Source organism: Plecotus auritus (genome assembly GCF_963455305.1).
Source record: "Plecotus auritus genome assembly, chromosome: 9".
Classification (NCBI taxonomy): Eukaryota; Metazoa; Chordata; class Mammalia; order Chiroptera; family Vespertilionidae; genus Plecotus; species Plecotus auritus.
In genome coordinates this window covers 76,306,274-76,324,513 of record NC_137783.1, presented here as the reverse complement: position 1 = coordinate 76,324,513, position 18,240 = coordinate 76,306,274, and the positions used below count along the sequence as shown (strand labels likewise).

At 51.3% G+C, this 18,240-nt stretch overlaps 1 protein-coding gene across 1 annotated transcript; it reads right to left on the bottom strand.

Annotated features, from left to right (window-relative positions):
- Positions 1–4,744: 4,744 nt before the first annotated feature.
- On the bottom strand, positions 4,745–18,010 carry ANKK1 (ankyrin repeat and kinase domain containing 1; the record flags this gene model as incomplete). The annotated part of the gene is given in 10 exon segments (XM_080640580.1): positions 4,745–5,143; positions 5,145–5,546; positions 5,548–6,035; positions 6,567–6,603; positions 7,272–7,390; positions 8,032–8,187; positions 8,782–8,831; positions 9,052–9,203; positions 11,616–11,907; positions 17,804–18,010. Coding segments are annotated over 10 exon segments (2,277 nt in total). The 5' UTR covers positions 17,986–18,010.
- Between the last annotated feature and the right edge of the window lie 230 nt (positions 18,011–18,240).

The following is an 18,240-nucleotide window of genomic DNA, read 5'->3' as shown; positions in this document are numbered from 1 at the left end:
AAGGGGATGCTCAGTTTCCATTGACTTGGGGCGAAACCAAGATGGTGGCATAGGTAAACACCTAAACTGCTGCCCCACACAACAATTTCAAAACTACAACTAAAAGACAAAACGGACATCATCCAGAACCACAGGAAGGCTGGCTGAGTGGAAATTCTACAACTAGAAGGAAAGAGAAAAGCACACTGAGACTCAGAGGAGCTGCAGAAGGCAGAGGTAACCAAGGCGCACGCGCGAAGAGGGCTGGCAACTGAGTAAGCGGCTGGTTTTCTCAAGCGGGAGGGAGACAAAAACTCCCGATGGCTCTGAACTCCAGTTCCGGGCGAGGCTCTGGGGACCCAGACTCATTCTGGGAGAAAATGGACTGTCTGGCAGCGGGTGAAACTCAAGGGCGGCTTTCTCTCAGAGGTGCTTGCAGCAATTACCATGGGACACTGAGACCCAGGGCCTCTTAGGGCAGGGCTGATGGGAAGCCATTGCTGTCTGCTCCGCCCTGACACTCTGCCCCATCTAAGCTGAGCACAGAGGCTTTTGCAAGGCTTGTCTCATAAGGGTGTCTCCAGCACAGAAGTTCTCCCAGCGTAGACACAGCTGATCCTCACAGCCAATTGGCCTGGAGGTCAATTCCTCCCAGTGATACCGACAACAATCAAGGCTTAACTACAATAAGACTGTGCACACAGCCCACAAAGGGGTGCACCAAGAGTGTCCACCTCAGGTAACTGGGGAGGCTGAGCCACTGGGCCCTACAGGACACCTAGCACACAAAGCCACTGTCAACTCAGGGAAGCAGCCAAAATGTGGAGACAAAGAAACAGGTCACAAATGAAAGAAATGGAGGAAAGCAAATGACTGGATATAGAGTTCAAAACCACAGTTATAAGGTTTTTCAAGAATTTTCTAGAAAAGGCCAATAAATTTAGTGAGACCCTTGAGGATATGAAAAAAGACCAACTAGAAATTAAGTATACACTGACTGAAATAAAAAATAATATACAGAGATCCAATATCAGACTAGAGGATCGCAAGAATCAAGTCAAAGATTTGAAATACAAAGAAGTGAAAAACACCCAACCGGAAAAGTAAAAAGAAAAAAGAATCCAAAATATGAAGATGGTGTAAGGAGCCTCTGGGACAACTTCAAGCGTACCAACATCAGAATTATGGGGGTGCCAGAAGAAGAGAGAGCAAGATACTGAAAACCTATTGGAAGAAATAATGACAGAAAACTTCCCCCACCTGGTGAAAGAAATAGACTTACAAGTCCAGGAAGCACACAGAACCCCAAACAAAAGGAATCCAAAGAGGACCACACCAAGACACATCATAATTAAAATGCCAAGAGCAAAAGACAAAGAGAGAATATTAAAAGCAGCAAGCGAAAAACAGTTAGTTACCTACAAGGGAGCACCCATATGATTGGCAGCTGATTTCTCAACAGAAACTATGCAGGCCAGACGGGAATAGCAAGAAATATTCAAAGTGATGAATAGCAAGAACCTACAACCAAGATTACTCTACCCAGCAAAGCTATCATTCAGAATTGAAGGGCAGATAAAGAGCTTCACAGTTAAGAAAAAGCTAAAGGAGTTCATCACCACCAAACCAGTATTATATGAAATGCTGAAAGGTATTCTTTAAGAAGAGGAAGAAGAAGAAAAAGGTAAAGATAAAAATTATGAACAACAAATACATATCTATCAACAAGTGAATCTAAAAATCAAGTGAATAAAAAAATCTGATGAACAGAATAATCTGGTGAATATAATAGAATCAGGGGCATAGAAAGGGAGTGGACTGATAATTCTCAAGGGGAAAAGGATGTGGGGGGTGCGGGAAGAGACTGGACAAAAATCGTACACCTATGGATGAGGACAGTGGGGGGGGGGGTAAGGGCAGAGGGTGGGGTGGGAACCGGGTGGAGGGGAGCTATGGGGGAAAAAAAGAGGAACAATTGTAATAATCTGAACAATAAAGATTTATTTTAAAAAAAAAAGGGGGGATGCTCAGTTTGGGACACAGCGAGCTTAAAAGGTTAATAGCACATCCAAGTGGAAATTGAGGCGTTCCTATCCTCCTCAACCCCAGTCTCCCTAAACGGGTTTGAAATTCAACTAGACACCCTCTCGTTGGGAATTTCAAGGGCCTCACTAACATCCAATTCTAAACATCCCTAGGAAATTGCCAGAAGGCAGCTGTTGAAGTGGGTGCAGGGTGGATGCTGTGTGTCTGTGTCTGGACTCAAGGTAGATGCTGGGTCTGCCCAGAAAGGGGTGGCTCGAAAGAGACAAGAAGGTACTAGCAGGCGATGAAGGGCTGTGCTGGCCGGAGCCCGTCTAAAACCCCTAGCTCAGTTATCTCTTGGAGGAAGGAAGTAGAGGAAGCCGGGGTCTTAGGACCTCAACCTGGACCCTGGGATCCTCAGAGTTGAAATGATTCCTAGAGATAGTCTTGTCTGAATCTCATGAGATCCCTGCCATTCATAGGGCAATAGGTGCAAAAGGATCACCTAACTCTTCTAACTCCTTTTTTCAAGGTTTTTCCTCAAACTCTTTCTAATAGAATAAGACAGACACTATTGCTCTTCTGCGGCTCACTCCTGACCACGCCCATGGATTAACCTGGGCTCCCCTGGAGTGAATATGGAGCCAACATTCCTTCTCTGGTTCGTTCCCAACCACAGACTTGGAGCCAGACCCAGACCTCAGGGCACAAGAAGCAAACAGCACTGAGCCCCGTCCCTTCCCTCTTCCACTCCAGCATGTTCTAGGAAAGACAGAACTCCTGGGACATTTTTAACTACAAGTTTTGCCTAAGGCTTAGTCTCAGGGAGAACAAGGAAAATGGGCCAGGAGGTTAGCAAGGAGCAGGAGGATGGGACAGTCTGCTGAGTGCCCCCTGCCCCCATCCTCAGGACTCCCCACTCATCCAACCAGGAGAGGAAAAGGCCGCTGCCCCGGGCTGCTGGCCAGTGTTTGTCTTCCTGGATCCCTAAGGAATGGCACAGAGACAAGCCACCGGATGCCCCCTGGTGGATGTTCTCAGCCCTGGCTGCTCTCCAGCTAACGCCTGGGTGCTGTCCCGGAGATTCTGGGTAGCACCAGATATTTAATAAGCCTTTCTAACAACCCCCTCACACTCTTCCCCTGGGAGATTCTAGTGTGCTAGGGCTTGATTTACAACCACTGTGCTAGGGCACACCCCAGCTCAGAGCTGCTGGGGGTCTCTGTGGGGCTATAGTCTGCAGCATGGTGGGGTGAAGTGTCCAGGGCCCACGAGCTGGCACCACAATCCAGGGACCACAGGATGGGAGACACAATGCTCCCAGCTCTGCTGAAAATGACTCATGAGCTTGGCATGTACATGGGCAACAGGTGTCTCCCTCACGCCACACTGAGGTAAGGCTGCCAGCTAAGGGCGCTGCATGCAGCTGGGGAGGGTGGCACGCAAAGGTGGGCCTGGCAACTGGCTGAGGATGGAGCTGGCCATTAGTTGGGGCAGAAGGTTCCTTTTATCGGACAACCACAAAACACCCTTGAGTTGGAGGGGCTGCTCCAGCAGTGTGGAAAGGTCGAGAGGGGCAGGTGGGACCCCTTGGTCACCTGTCCTGCCCCCACCACAGCCCCCCTCAACCCCCTTCCAAGGGTTTCCAGCCCTGGCAGAGCCAGAAAGGAAGCAGATGCCAGCCGACCACTGAACCAGGTTTTGGTCACATAAGGTTGGTGTGAGCAGCCCCAGCTCTGTCCCAACCTGCCCCATAACCAGCAGGCCAGGCCAGGCCTGGCCAGCTGAGGGTGGCCAGGCTGTGGTCCAGGAGAGCTCTCAGCTGCTGCTGGACAGGAAAGGCCCACCCGGCGAGCGCCATGGAACCCAGATAACCTCCTCCTCCCCAGCACCTCCTCCTCCTGCCGCCTGCACCGCCCCTGTGTGAACTCACACACACAGATCTTACACACACGCACATATACACCCCATCTAACACTACTGGTCCCTATGCAGCCAGGCTCCACAGGCCAGTCTATCTCTAAGGGGGACTCATCACAGCTTTATTGACTTCAGGGTTTGAACTTAGCCACGTAAGTGGACACAGCGAAGGGTGGTCAGGGAGACCAGGGACTGAGCGTCCACACAGGATCCCTCACGGGAAGTTGGAGCATCACCTTCCTTCCCCCCAAGAGCCTGTGTGGGAGACGCAGGCACTGCGACCAGGCCACCGCTAAGGTGTGGCCAGTGCAGCAGCAGGGCTGGCTGGGTGGTACATGATGAGCAGAACGTCCTCTGGACTTTTAGTTCCCACCCTTGTATGAAGCGCGGGTGTCTGGATCTCCTGGCCCCACCCAGGTAAGGGGCCAAGTCACACAGACCTGAGCTGGGGGAGCACTTATGTCTCCTCTGTGCCTTTGTCCTCAGAGAGGGCTCCTGGGATGCAAAGGGCCCTGTGAGCCCAGGGACAGCTGGCTAAAGGTGGCACGAGTCTTGGGAATGAGAAGGGAATTCAGTTTGGGGGCTCGAGTCCAGGTACAGGAGGAGGAGGAGGAGGCTGGGTCTGCTAGACTCGCACTTGGGGGAGGTCTTGAAGGACCTCTCCAAGCCAGGGCTCTTCCCCAGCTGCAACCTCAGTGTGCCTCTTCCTGTCCCTCCATCATGCAGGGGACTAGGTGGCAAGTACAGGGAAGGGGCCCTGCCAGAAGCCCGGTGTACTTCACCAACCCCTCGTCCTTACGGTGAGGAGAGCCTAGGTGGTCTATACAGGCTCAGCACTGCCCACAATGGCCAGCAAGGGCTCCTTGCCCTCCAGGAAGGCAACGACGCTCTGCTTTTGGCTCTGGAGGGCCAGCTGCAGGAGTGTGCAGCCTTCCCCAACCTGGATGTCTAGCTGGGCACCAGCTTTGACCAGCACTTTGAGGATAGGCATGTTGCCCTTCAGGGCCGCCAGGTGGGTGGGGGTCCAGCCTCCCTTGCTGCGGGCATGGACATCTGCATGGTGCTCCAGGATGTGGGTGATGCTCAGGAAGGTGCCCCTCTGGACTGCCAGATGGAGGGGTGTCCAGCATGACTGCTCGGCAGCATTGGGGTCATCCCCGCATTGCAGCAGCGCTGCCACTACCTCCTCCTCCCCGTGGCAGGCAGCCAGGTGCAAGGGGGGTCCAGTTCATGCTGCCAGGAGCCCCTAAATCTGCATGGCTTTCAGCCAGCAGGTGGATGATCTCCAGGTGGCCCTTGTAGGCTGCTAGATGCAGGGGTGTCCAACCCTGCTGGGTCAGCAGTCGGAGGCTGGCCCCATACCTGAGCAGCATCTTGCAGATAAGGTACATTCCCCTGGCGGCTGCGGTGTGCAGTGGGCTGTAGCCGTTCTGGTCAAGGGCATCAGGGGCCGCACAACTCTTCAACAGGTGTTGGATGGCCCTCATTTTGCCTTGCTCCACGGCCAGGTGCAGGGGTGTCCACAGGTTTCTCTGCTGAGCATCTAACTCAGCCCCCTGGCCTGTCAGCAGCTTGACCAGGGTGGCATGTCCAAAGTAGGCGGCCACGTGGTGAGGGGGCCTAGCCCTCGGCCTCACGCAGGTTGGGGTCAGCTTGACGGGAGACCAGAAGCCGTGCCACATTTTCAAAGTTGTTCTGTGCAGCCAGGTGGAATGGGGTCCATGCCTCATGTTCCTGGGCATCCATGCGGGCCCCATGGTCCAGGAGCAGGCGGGCAGTTCGGTCGTCCCCATTCTGGGCTGTGAAGTGCAGCGGAGTCCAGCCGTCTTCATCGGCCAGGTTGGCGTCAGCCCCGTGGTCCAGGAGCAGGGCGCACAGCTCAGGCTGCTGGTCCTGGGCCGCAGTGAGGAGAGGTGTGTAGCCGCAAACCGTTTGGCAGTCCACGTCGACCTCATGGGCCAGCAGCAGCCTCACCTGCTCCATGCTGCCCTGCGCCACCAGGAAGTGGAGGGGGGTGACCTTGTTCTCATAGATGCACAACTCCTCATCGCTGGGGACCAGGCTCCCGCTGTCTGAGAGCTGCAGGACCTGCTTCAAGTGGCCTCCTGAGTCTGCTGGGAGAGAGGTAGGGTTGAAAAGGACCTTGACCTGCCCAGAGGTCATCTCAGCCACCCCCTGCCTCCTGAAGTACCGCCCGGGGAACAGAGGCCAGAGAAGCGGCTTTCCTGACACCACAGGTCTCTGTGCAGGGTCCACTGTGCTAGAGAACACACTCTGGCAGTTCTTCCCCTGAGAACGGGCAGCAAGGCCTGGGTGCAAATCCTGACCTATCCCTCAGTCAACTCTGACTCTGAGCCTCCAGGTCCTGATCCTTAAAGGGAACACCAACAATGCCCATCTCATACTACCAATTGTGAAGACAGATCTCCCCGCCTCACCACTGCTCGCCCCCCCGCCCAGCCCCGCCACCCCGAGATTCTGATTTCATTAGTCTAGATGGCCCAGGCATTGGCATTTTATTTTTCATTCTCTAATTCCTGGGGAGGGGGAGGGGGCCAGGGAGGCTGGGAAAGGGGTGTGATTTGATTCCACTTTCTCCTCCCCGTGAATTCTCTGGCTCCCGATGTGCATTCTGGACTCACTGCTGTCTGTGACCTCCTGGCTGACCTCCTCACTGACCTGGGGAGGGAGAACCAGAGACACAGGGTGGATCAGCAGGGCAGTTCTGGCCCAGGCCCTCTTCTGCTCCTTCCCTCTCCCCAGTACTCTCCTTTAGGGGTAGGACTCACATCCCCCCTGGTCCTCAGAAACCCCTTCCTAGCCACTCTTACCACCAGATGTGTCTAAAGGAAAACCTGATCAGAGAGACCCTGCTGGAAAAAGGTGGCCCAGGGCCTGCACTTCTCCTTGGGCTACATGGAAAGCAGCGTGGCTGCGTGGGTTCAGTCGGGAGCCTACACCAACTGGCAACTGGCTGAGGATGGAGCTGGCCATTAGTTGGAGCAGAAGATTCCTTTTATCGGACAACCACAAAACACCCTTGAGTCTGGCTCGCAAGTCAGGGAATGGACAGGAGAACAGTGATGGTGCTGATGTCCACGGTGGGGAAGCCTGGGCGAGCTGAGGTCTCCCTCTGCAGGACAGGCCTCTGCTTCATCCCACACATTTGAGAGAAGCCACGACCACCACTAGCCCTAGAGAACCTTGGTATACTTAGGGAAACAGGACCCCTGGCACAATGTGGGCTGGGTTCCCACTTCCCCCTCAGCCAGGCGGCCTTGTGAGGGCCACACCAATGCACGCACCCCCAGGGCCTGCCACAGACCACGCCCAGCCACCGCACCCACCTCGCAGGGCCGGCGGAGAGACGGTTTGCAGGACACTTTCCTGGCCAGGGCCTCGCTCTCGGGGTCGGTCACGGGTCTCTGGAGCAGTGACAGCAGCAGGTCTGTCTCGATGGTGATGTCTGCTTCACAAGGGAGAGAGACAAAGGAAGGAAGTAACAGGCAGACCAGCAATCCTCCCCCATTGTGGATATACTACGTTTCCTGTGCCCCCACCCCCACATCTGTTCCTGGGCTCACACACGTCGCACATGTGCACCCGGAGGCAGAACAGATCGGTCCCAGCCTTGCTCAGCGGGACCACGTGGCAGGTCACTGACCCTCTGAGGGTCAGTCCTTTTTCACAAAATGAGGGGAGGACTAGGTAATCTCTAAGATGCTCACATTCACGCCTTTGTGCATGTTTTCACAGTGATCTCCTGGTCTGGGAACATTTACAATGGTGACAGTAAGTAGTACCCGGAGAACTCAGAAGCAGCGGAGCCAGCCCCAGCTGCCTTCCCGCAACAAGGCTTCTACGCACCTCCCACAGGCTCAGGGCAGTTCCCAGAGGTCAGGCGCCCCCCCCCCCCCCCCCGCCCTTCTCCCCAAGTCCTCAGTTGCCCTGCCTCCCCACCCTCTCCCAGCACTGCATGCTGCCCAGCCCCCCCAGGCCTTTCTGCAGAGCCCTCAGAGTGGCCTGGGGCTCCACTTCCTCTCCTGCCCCTCCTGCCCCAGCCCCGCCCTACTCCCCATTCCCTGGGCAGGGCAGGCAGGTGAGAACCTGGAAAGCAGGGTCTCTTCTTGGGGTTCTGGTCCCAACAGCGCTTCATCAGGTCCCCCATCTGCCGGGCCTCCCCTGGCCACTCATCGGAGACAGACTGTAGGGAGAGCCTCATGCCCGCAGCCACTCGGATGATGATGTTCATCATATTGAGACCTGCGAGAGGAGCCGAGGCTGTGTGGGTGCTGGAAGGTGGAGGGCTCGGGGAGCAGAGGAGCTGGGCAGGGGGGGGGCTGTGAGGATCCCCACAGGGTGGTGCACCCAGCAGGGCCTCTATGAATGCATGGGGAGTAAACAGCTAGATTGCAGGGCCACTTTAGGTTCTAAGTCTCTGGTCCAGCTTCAGCCACCTCCCACCCAAGACCAGACACGACCCCATCTTTTGCTGTCCAAAGATAGCAGGGCTGGCCAAAAGTCCTAATGGTGAACTTGACTTTCAACTCCGCTGGGTTACCCTAGTTTCCTGACAGTCTGTTTTCCTGACATTCTCAGCAGCAGGGTGGGAGTGGGGGGTGCAGGGAGGAGCACAGGAATTAGAGCAGAAAGCCTGGCCTGGGCTGACGTTCACCCCACCTTTCTCTGTAAGGTGAGCTCTGGAAAGTAGGGGAGGAAGGAAGGTGGGTGTGTGGATGGGAACCCCTGAAGAGTTCCCCACTACACAAACCTGCCACTGGTCTTGTCCCCATGAACCCTCAGCCCTCCCACAACCCCTGCCAGGACCCCATCGGAGGGTCCACTGCCGTCTGCTACCTGAGTATGGTTTCTTTTGAGTGAGGATGTCCCAGATGACAATCCCGAAGCTGCAGATGGGGAAAGTGTTCCTGGTCAGGGGGCCCCACAGGCCACACAATCCCAGGCAAATCCTCTCCAGCCAGAGTCCCTCTCCATGCATCCCCCTCCAACGGGGGCAGGGAGGGCAGACCTCATCCCTGGCCCACCCTGCCCTTTGGGCCCCGGGTCCAGGCAAGGCTGTGACAAGCTACTTCCTGGGTATGGAGATGGTGCCATCCCCCCTCTCACCTGTACACATCGTATTTGGGCCCTGGGGCCATGTTATTCTGCAGGATCATCTCAGGGGGCATGTAGCTGAGGGTGCCCCGCAGAGCTGACCTCTCGTTGTACTGCATCCGGGTTGACTGTTCCATCCCTTTAGACAAGCAAAAGTCAGAAATCTGGGAGGAAGCCCGGGGTGGGGACAGGGGCAACAGTCTTGCCTCCATAGGCAAGACTCCCCCCACTTCCCAGCGCAGAGCAGTGGCTAGGAGCCGGCTAGTTCCCAGCTCTCCCACTGTGATCTGGAGGACCTTAGGCAGGTTTCTTATCTTTTCAGAGCCCCGTTTCCTCATCTATAAGACTGAGATAATATGAGCACTTAACTCATCATGCTATTGTGAGCATTAAATGAGTACATAAGCAAAAAGCACTTCGAACAATGCCCGCCATAGGAAGTACTTGGGAGGTGCTGCCTTTATTTAGAGGAACTATGGATCAAGTTGCTCTTTGGTGAGCTTCTGTCCATCCCCTCTCCACGGATCCTGAAGCATTTACACCATGGATATGTACCCCCTCTTTGCCAGGTGTACCGGTTAATAATGCGGGTTTTGTAATCAAAGAAAACACGATAATTTCAAGAGAAACATCAAAAGTGCTTTATTCAAAGTAATGTCCATCGCTAGCTACACATTTCCCCCATCTTTCAGGTAATTTGTGGATACATCCCAATAGAACTTTTCTTGTTTTGAGGCAAACCATTCAGAGACCCCATTTTCCACTTCTTCATATGTTTTGAAGTGCTGCTCAGAAACTGAGTATGCCATCGATTGGAACAAGCGGTAATCTGAAGGAGCAAGGTCTGGTGAATACAGCGGGTGGGTTAATACTTCCCAGGCAAGATCTTTTAACGTGTCTTTAACTGGTTTTGAAGTGTGTGATGGTGTGTCATCATGAAGCAAAATTACTTTGCCGTGTCTTCTGGCACATTCTGGTCGTTTCACGATCAAAGCGTGGTTCAAATTGATTATTTGTTGTTGGGAGAGATCAGTATTAATGGTTTCACCCGGTTTTAGAAGCTAATACACCACACCTTCCTGATCCCACCAAACGCAAAGCATTGTCTTCTTTCCAAAGTGATTTGGCCTTGCAGTTGATGTTGATGGTTGACCTGGATCAACTCATGATTTTGTGCATTTGGGATTCTCAAAATAAATCCATTTTTCATTGCCAGTTACAACTTGATGCAAAAAAGACTTTCTTTCGTGCCATTGAAGCAACATTTTACTGATGACTTTTCGGTTTTCCATTTGTCTTTCGTTCAGTTGAGGTGGCACCCATTTTCCTTCCTTTAAAATCTTTTCCATTGCTTATAAACAATTGGAAATTGTTTGCTGAGCAACGTTTAATCTTTCTGCAAGTTGTTTTTGAGTTTGACATGCATCTTCATCCAATAATGCTTGTAATTGTTGGTCTTCAAACTTTTTCGGTTGATCTGGACATTCTTTGTCTTTCACATCGAAATCATCACTTTTAAACCATTTAAACCAGCGTTCACAAGTATCTTGAGATGGAGCATGTTCATCATAAACTTTCTGAAGTATACAATAACTTTTTTTTCAAAATAAAGTAATGAATTACAACTTCGCACAAATGCTCTTTTTTTGTCATGAAATTCGACGTTTTTAAGTGTAAAAATATCTATGATGTTAACACCTTCAGAAAATTTGACATATGAAGTTTTGAAGTTTGCTTTCAATACAACAAAATAGCATACATATCAAATCGCATATATATCAACATATGTGTAACTCCATCTATTGAAAAAAATCCACATTATTAACCGGTACACCTGGTACTTCCATCCATTAATTCATTCATATGCTGAGTAAGCAGGCACTAAGTGCCAATTCGGCTGGCACTGAGGTTGAGGCAGCAGATAGAAAAGATGAGAACCCTCACACCCAAGTGGCTATTCAGAAAAGGGGTATAGTCACTAATGAAGTAGTGTCACATATATTATATATTTACAGTGGGTGTTAGCAATATGAAAAGACCGAGATGTAATAAGGGTATCTTACAGGGGCCCGCAGGGTGGATCAGGGAAAACCTCCCTGAGGAGGTGATATTTAAGCTGAGAATGGAAAGATGAATAGTCCTTTGTTACATAAAGAAGTGGGTGGGGGATGCTGTTCCTGACAATGGGAACAGAACATGCAAAAATCCTAGGGCAGAAAAAGAGTGGCATATTTTAGGAACTGAAAAAAATGTCCATCATGACCTTTTATAGGCTCATCTCATTTACACACACCCCCACCTCACGCAAAGCATGGGAAGGAGAGAGATTCTTCTTCCCACATCAGAATTGGAAGACTGAGGCCCAAAGAGGGGTATTGCAGGCATCCTGATACCCGGCTTCATGCACCAGTTCCACTGCTCATCCAACTAGTTTAGGTGCGATTTCTGCCTTCAGTATTCATCCATGAAGGAAGCTGCTTAAAACCCTTGACAGGCCAGTCAGACAGGTAGATCATCCTGCCCACCTAGAGGAGACTCCAAAGTAAAAGGGGGCAGAGGTTGACCAGGGCAATTACCTTGACATGCATGCTGCTGTCCAGGAGGATATTGCCTGGCTTCAGGTCCAGGTGGAGCAGAGGTGGCTTAATGCTGCGTAGGAAGTTCATGGCCAGGCTGGTCTCATGGATGATGCGGAATTTGAGCTGCCAGGAGATGCTGTGGGTGCATAGCATCTTCTCCAGGGAGCCGTTGGCCATGAACTCCATCACAATGCCCAGGGGCTGCTTGCACACCCCGTAGTTGGACACGATGTGTTGAAACTTGATCTCCATTTTGGTTGCTTCTTCAATGAGGCAATTCACATCACAGTTGTGGAGGGGGATGGAGTGAGAGATGAAAGGAGGTGACTATCAACTACAAGAACAACTAGCAGAACACACAAACTAGGCTTGATGCCAACCCGTGCAGACCCAGAGGAGCCTCGGGAGCTCATGAGGTCGAATAGGAAGAAGGAGAGACCTGGAAGGATGTCCAGTAGGACATACAGATTAGGCTCTAGGTGGCCAGCAGGAAAAAAGACAGGATGTAAAGGAGTTTGCAATGTAGCCCTGGCCAGTGTTGCTCAGTAATTACAGCATCAGAATGTGCACCAAAGGGTTGTGGATTTGACTCCGCTCAAGGGCACCTACCTGGGTTACAGGTTTGATCCCCAGCCCTGGCTGTGTCTCTCTGGCATGGATGTTTCTCACTCTCTCTTTCCCCTTTCTCTCCCCTTTCCTCCCTCCCTTCCACTCTCTCTAAAAATCAATGGAAAAAAATATCCTTAGGTGAGGATTAACAACAACAAAAAAAGCCTGCCATTTATTCTGGCTGCTTGTTTATATCTCCCCCAGTAGATTGTAAGCCTCTGGAGGACCAATATTATGCCCCCTGCTTCCATTTTAAAATATTTTATTGCCATTTTGATTATGAAAGTAATACATACACCCTGTAGAAAATCTAGGTAATACAGAGTTATAAAGAAAAAATTAAATTGTCAGTATTCTAACCTTCCAAATTTGGCCTCTGTCAATACTTTAGTGTTATGCCCAGATTTCGTGATCCCCAAAGACCACCAGGGAGCCGAGTCTGATGCAAAAGCAAAGAGCCTTTATTCGAGCTAGCTCGAGCTCCCCATCCACCACACTTGCCGACACAGCGGCAGGAGGCAGAGAGAGAGCCCCAGGCCCCAAACGCGCTGATTTATAGGGGGCCAGGGAGAGGTAGGAGGGGTGAGGTAGTGTGGCCTCCGCTGATTGGTCGGGGTCAGGTTGCACATGGGGGCAGGGAGCGGCTTACTTTCCTCTTGCATTTCTATTGGCTAATTCAAAAGTGTGGGTTGGGCTCTTGGAGAGGTTCTAGGGCGGGAACCTGACTCCATGAGGTGGAGGACATGGAACAAAGGGAACATGGAGTCGGTCTCTCCCCGCCCTTTCATCTAGTACAGTGGTCGGCAAACTCATTAGTCAACAGAGCCAAGTATCAACAGTACAACGATTGAAATTTCTTTTGAGAGCCAAATTTTTTAAACTTAAACTTCTTCTAATGCCACTTCTTCAAAATAGACTCGCCCAGGCCTGGTATTTTGTGGAAGAGCCACACTCAAGGGGCCAAAGAGCCGCATGTGGCTCGCGAGCCATGGTTTGCCGACCACTGCTCTAGTATATTCTTTTACATCACATTTCCAAGGTCTCGGTTTCCCTTCCTCCCTCCTTTTACTCCTTCTTCCTCTTTCTCCCTTTCCATCACATGGTGTGGGCTGGTTCTCATAGCCTGAGCACTTCCCTACATTGTTATTCTCTCTGCTGTCACTGAAGCAAGAACTTCAATGGCTGCATGGTATCCCATGTTATGGAGAAACTATAATACGATGTGTGTAGGTGCTCCCCATAGCACATTACCACGCACAGCACAATACATCTTTGTTGAATCTATCAGAAGTGAAGTAAGGGAAGGCCTTAGAAAACAAGCATTTGCAAACCCTCTCGCTCTTTTCACTGAATGAGTCCACAGAGCAGTGAACATGCAAATTGCTATGAATTGTTTGGGGATTGCAAGATGAGGGTTAGGGAGAAATGACATTTTGGTTGCTTCTTCAATGAGACAATTCACATCAGAGCTGCGGCGTATTTGCAAAGCTGTGTTGGCACTGCAGTCAGAAGCTGCTGGCAATGTGCTCGCGGGGCCCCCGTGGGAAGCCAGCCAAACACTCCTGAACTCCAGGAAAAGGCACCTGCTCTTCCTGGAATCTGGGCTGGCTGGCCAGTGTGGTTCTCTGGTTCTCCTCTCTCCTTCCCTATGGTTCCAGAGAGCTCCCCTTCATCTCTGTGATATTTTTATCTGTCTCCTTGTGTCCTCTGAGTTCACAGAAACTGAGACATCTGTCATGAAGTAAGAAAAAGCAGGAATCTGAGGGCACTGTGCCCTGATTCAAATCCCAGTTTCATCACTTGCTCTCTGCATGCCTTGGGCAGGTAAGCTCCACACCTCAGTGACTGGACTGTGAACTGGAACAACAGGAATTGCATAATTCCCCTGGACACCGGACTTCTTGAAAGCCTTGGCCTTGCCTGTGGTCTCACTCTTTTTCCCACCGCCCTCTTTCATCCGGTTTCTGGTCTCAGGACTTCACTGAACAGCTGTTGCTATGGTTACCAATGACCCCACATTATTCTAGCTTATGAACAATGTTCAGTTCTTGGTTTATGGGTCAGATCTCTCACTCTTTTTTTCTCAAAATATTAACTTACTTCAGCTGTGTGCCAATATTCTGCAGGATTTCTGCCTCTTGTTCTGGTCACCTCTTCCTGCTTCTTAATCATTACACTCAGACCCAGAGCCTCTCCCTACTTCTTCTCACTCTGTACTCTGTCTCTAGGCAATCTTAGCAACTCCAATTGAGTATTTGACACTTAACGTGACCAGAGCCTGAACTCTTGCTCCTTCCTCATCTCAGTGAATGGGGCCTCCACCTACTAGTCCTCAAAGTCTTGATGTCATCTTTGAATCCTCTCTTTCTTTCCTTCCTACACCAGTCCCTCAGCACAACCTGTCAGTTCTACCTTTAAAATATAGCAAGAATCTGATCATTTCTCAGCACCTCTACCCATTGGCATCCTGGCCCAAGCCTCCTAACTGGCCTCTCTGCTTCTCTCCCTTACCCTCCGCCATCTATTCTCAACTCAACAGCCAGAGTGATATTTTCAAAATGTCAGTCAGAACATGTCACTACTTTGCTCAGGACCTTCCAGGGGCCTCTTCTCAATAACAGTAAATGCTGAAGTTTTTAAAGTGGCCTACGAAGCCCCATATGATCTGCCCCCAGACACAGATCCCTGATCTCATCTCCTAGGAATCACTCCCTCCCTGACTCTGCTCTTGCCAAGTTGGCCTCTTGCTGCTCCTCCACCGTGTCAAGCATGTTCCCACTTCAGGACCTTTGCACTTGCTGTTCCCTCTGCCTAGAATACCTCTCCCTAAAAGCCACATGGCTTGCTCCTTCTTTGCTTCAAATCACTACTCAAATAGTACCTAATTAGTAAGGGTTTCAAGTCTATATAAAATAGCAACCCTACCCCAACTCTGGCAATCCTTATCCCCCATACACAGATGGCCAACAAATTAATATTCCTAGATCAAATGTTTTCTTGGAAGATCAGATTACTCAACTCTCCGTAGGTGTTTTAATCAAGATAATATCAGCTGGTTGTAAGTGCTATAGATCAAATTATTCATTGATTTGTTTATTTGCATATGTTTGTTTATTTGTATATTTATTTGCATATTTATTGCTTATTTGCATGCTTGTTTGTTTATTTACATATTTATTATCTTCCTCCATTAGAATATAAACTTCATGAAGGGAGAGATTTTTGGTTTCTTCACTTAGTGCTTAACATGAATGAATGTTATCCATGTCCTTAGCTTCAATTACACTAAACAAATGACTAACAAATGACTCACACATTTTAATATCATTAGCTCAGACCTTTACTCTGAAGGCTACCAGACAATTCTTCTCAACATGTACAAAACGGAACTCAGTGCTCTTCCTCTCCAAACCTGGGCCTCTTTTCATGTTTCCCTTGTTTACTGTCAACAATATAGTCCAACAAATACTTACTGAACACCAACGATGTGCCCGGCACTGAGGATAGAGTGGGGAATAGGACAAACACAGACTCTCTCTCACAGAATAGACATTGTAGTGGATCCTTGTTCCTTTGGGCAAGCCAGACATCAAGTTAACCTTCACACTTGTGGCCCTTCCTCATGTAGCCCCCATAGCCAACCCAGCACTACGTTGAGTGGATTTTTACCTCCTAAATATTGCATAATCTCTTCCTTTCACTCAATCACAACACACCAGTATTTATTTTGGCAGCAGAGGAACAGACAAGGCCCAGGTGTGCTATTGTTGGTCTCACTGTCTGAACAATGAGAACAGTGTCCTAACTGGACCAGCATCCACTCTAACCTTCCAATCCATTCTCCATACTGCAATCCTGATCAATTCCTCCCTGTCACCACCAACCCCACCTAACTGCAAAGCCTTCAGAGCTCTCCACTGCTCCCTCTCTCTCAACTCCAGCCACTTTTCCATCCTTTACTCAGTATTCCCCTCCTGCCCTCGGCCCTTTGCACACTTTGTTGCTGCTTCCTGGAAAGTTTTCTCCTCTTCACCTACTTACTCATACTCATCCTTCACATATCAGCTCAAGTGTAACCTCCTGAGGAAAGCCTTTTTCTGATCTCAGTCAAGCGATATTAATAAGCTCTCGTAGAACCATAAATCTCTCCTTCCTTGTAACACTTCACACAGCAGCACACACTTAGGTTTACATGTCAGTTAACTGATTAACATCTTTGTCCCTCCAGGCTGTTCTCTAGGAGAACTGGGCTGTATCTGTTATATTCATCATTATACTTCAGGGTCTAGCACAGTGCCTGACATATAGTAGGGAAATAAGCATTCGTCAAGTGGATGAATGAATGAGGAGATGAAAGGAGGATCCAGTGAAGTAATGCAGGTAAAACTCCTAGGATAGTACTCCATGCATGGGAGGCATTAATTACCATCAAATCCCTCAGCCCATTCCACCCAGGGAGTTCCTGGGACTTAGGAGGAAAGTGGCAGAAGCTATTGTCAGTGTCTAACAATGCAGTCTGCCAATGCCATCTGTTTCCCTTTGGTCTTTACTTCAAAGGCTGTAGATGATTTGGACAAATCCTGGAATAATCTATCTCTACTCCAAAGCAACAGGCAGGTGTTAAGGAAGGAAGGTGGGTGAGTCTGGAGGTATCTCACTTGAAGTAGGTGGGGGTCTGGGAATTAGGAAGGGACCGGCTTCAATGTGTGGGACCTGAGGCTGTGTCTTGGGAGCTTGTACAGAGAACAGGACAAAGAACATCCAAATACGATGCCAACAAGATCACTCCCTCCCAGGCCTTGGAGTTGAAGGCCCAGGAGCCTTAGGAGAAAGACATGGGTTTCATGCTCAAATTTCACATCCGAGCGTCTCTTTCATGGCTACACAGGGGACAAGTGCGCAGCCAGGACCAGCAAGTCAGGTGGGAATGAGGCTGGAGTCCATCTCAGGAGAAGGCAGAGATGGTGGACACAGTGGGAAGAGGTGCAGGTGGTGAGAGTGGGGAGGAGCCTGAGATAAAGGCGAGGACAGACATGGCAGCATCCAGGCTGACCTCCCAGCAGGACCTGTGAGAGCCAGCAAGTGGCCTGGGTGGGGTCGCCATCCCCCAGGCCTCCTGCAGCCTGCACTCCTGGGCAGGCGCCACCGGATGGCCATGGGAGGGGACTGCTTCCCTCAGTCACTGAGCATCACGGAGCTGGGGCACAGCCTCCCAGACAGCCCAGCCCTGCCGCCCGGAGGTGTTGAGGGTGGTAGGAGGGTGGCGGAGGGCCACTGAGAGTAGCCCTCACCACCCTGACACCCAGAAGGAAGAAGGTGCTAGGAAGAAGGAGCAGGACCAGTTTGGGGGGTAATTCCTGCTCCCCTGCGACCTCTGGATTCCACCAGCAGGTGTGGTGCTAGCTTCATGCAGTCACAGGACGAACGCATGCTGAGCCTGGGGAACCTGGCCACTGGCTAGAGTTTAGGAAGGCGAGGGGACAATTCCCCCCCCCCCCCCTCAACCAGATGGCCCTCCCTCCGGAGCCCCTGCCCTCAGTTCCTCCTGCGAAAGGAGAGGGCGGGGCGACAGGTACCTGGTGGTTTCTGGCAGGAGGCAGGGGGAGCATTTGATGGCGTACTGCGTCCCCCAGCGCCTGTGCTGCGCCTGGAACACTTGGCCGAAACCCCCGTCGGCCACCGGGCGCCAGTCGCCCTCGAAGTCACGGCGAGTGAAGACAGCGAGGTTGCCCAGCAGCTGCTCCACGGCCAGGGCCATGGGGCCGGCGCTCCGCACTCCGCAGGCCCCGGGCTCCCCGCCACTGGGTCGGAGGCTGGGACCAGGAGGAGAGCCGCCCTCCTTCCGCACGAGGAGGAGCCAGCCTGTCTGCAAGGGCGGGGAAAACCCAAACCTGAGCCCTAGGCCCCAGGCAGCGTGACCCGGGTCTGGGAAGAGGGTATGTCCCTCTGAGCACCTCCCCCCCCCCCCCCCTCCGCCCAGAGACCCCTTCCAGCCAGCACCCTTCCTCAGGTT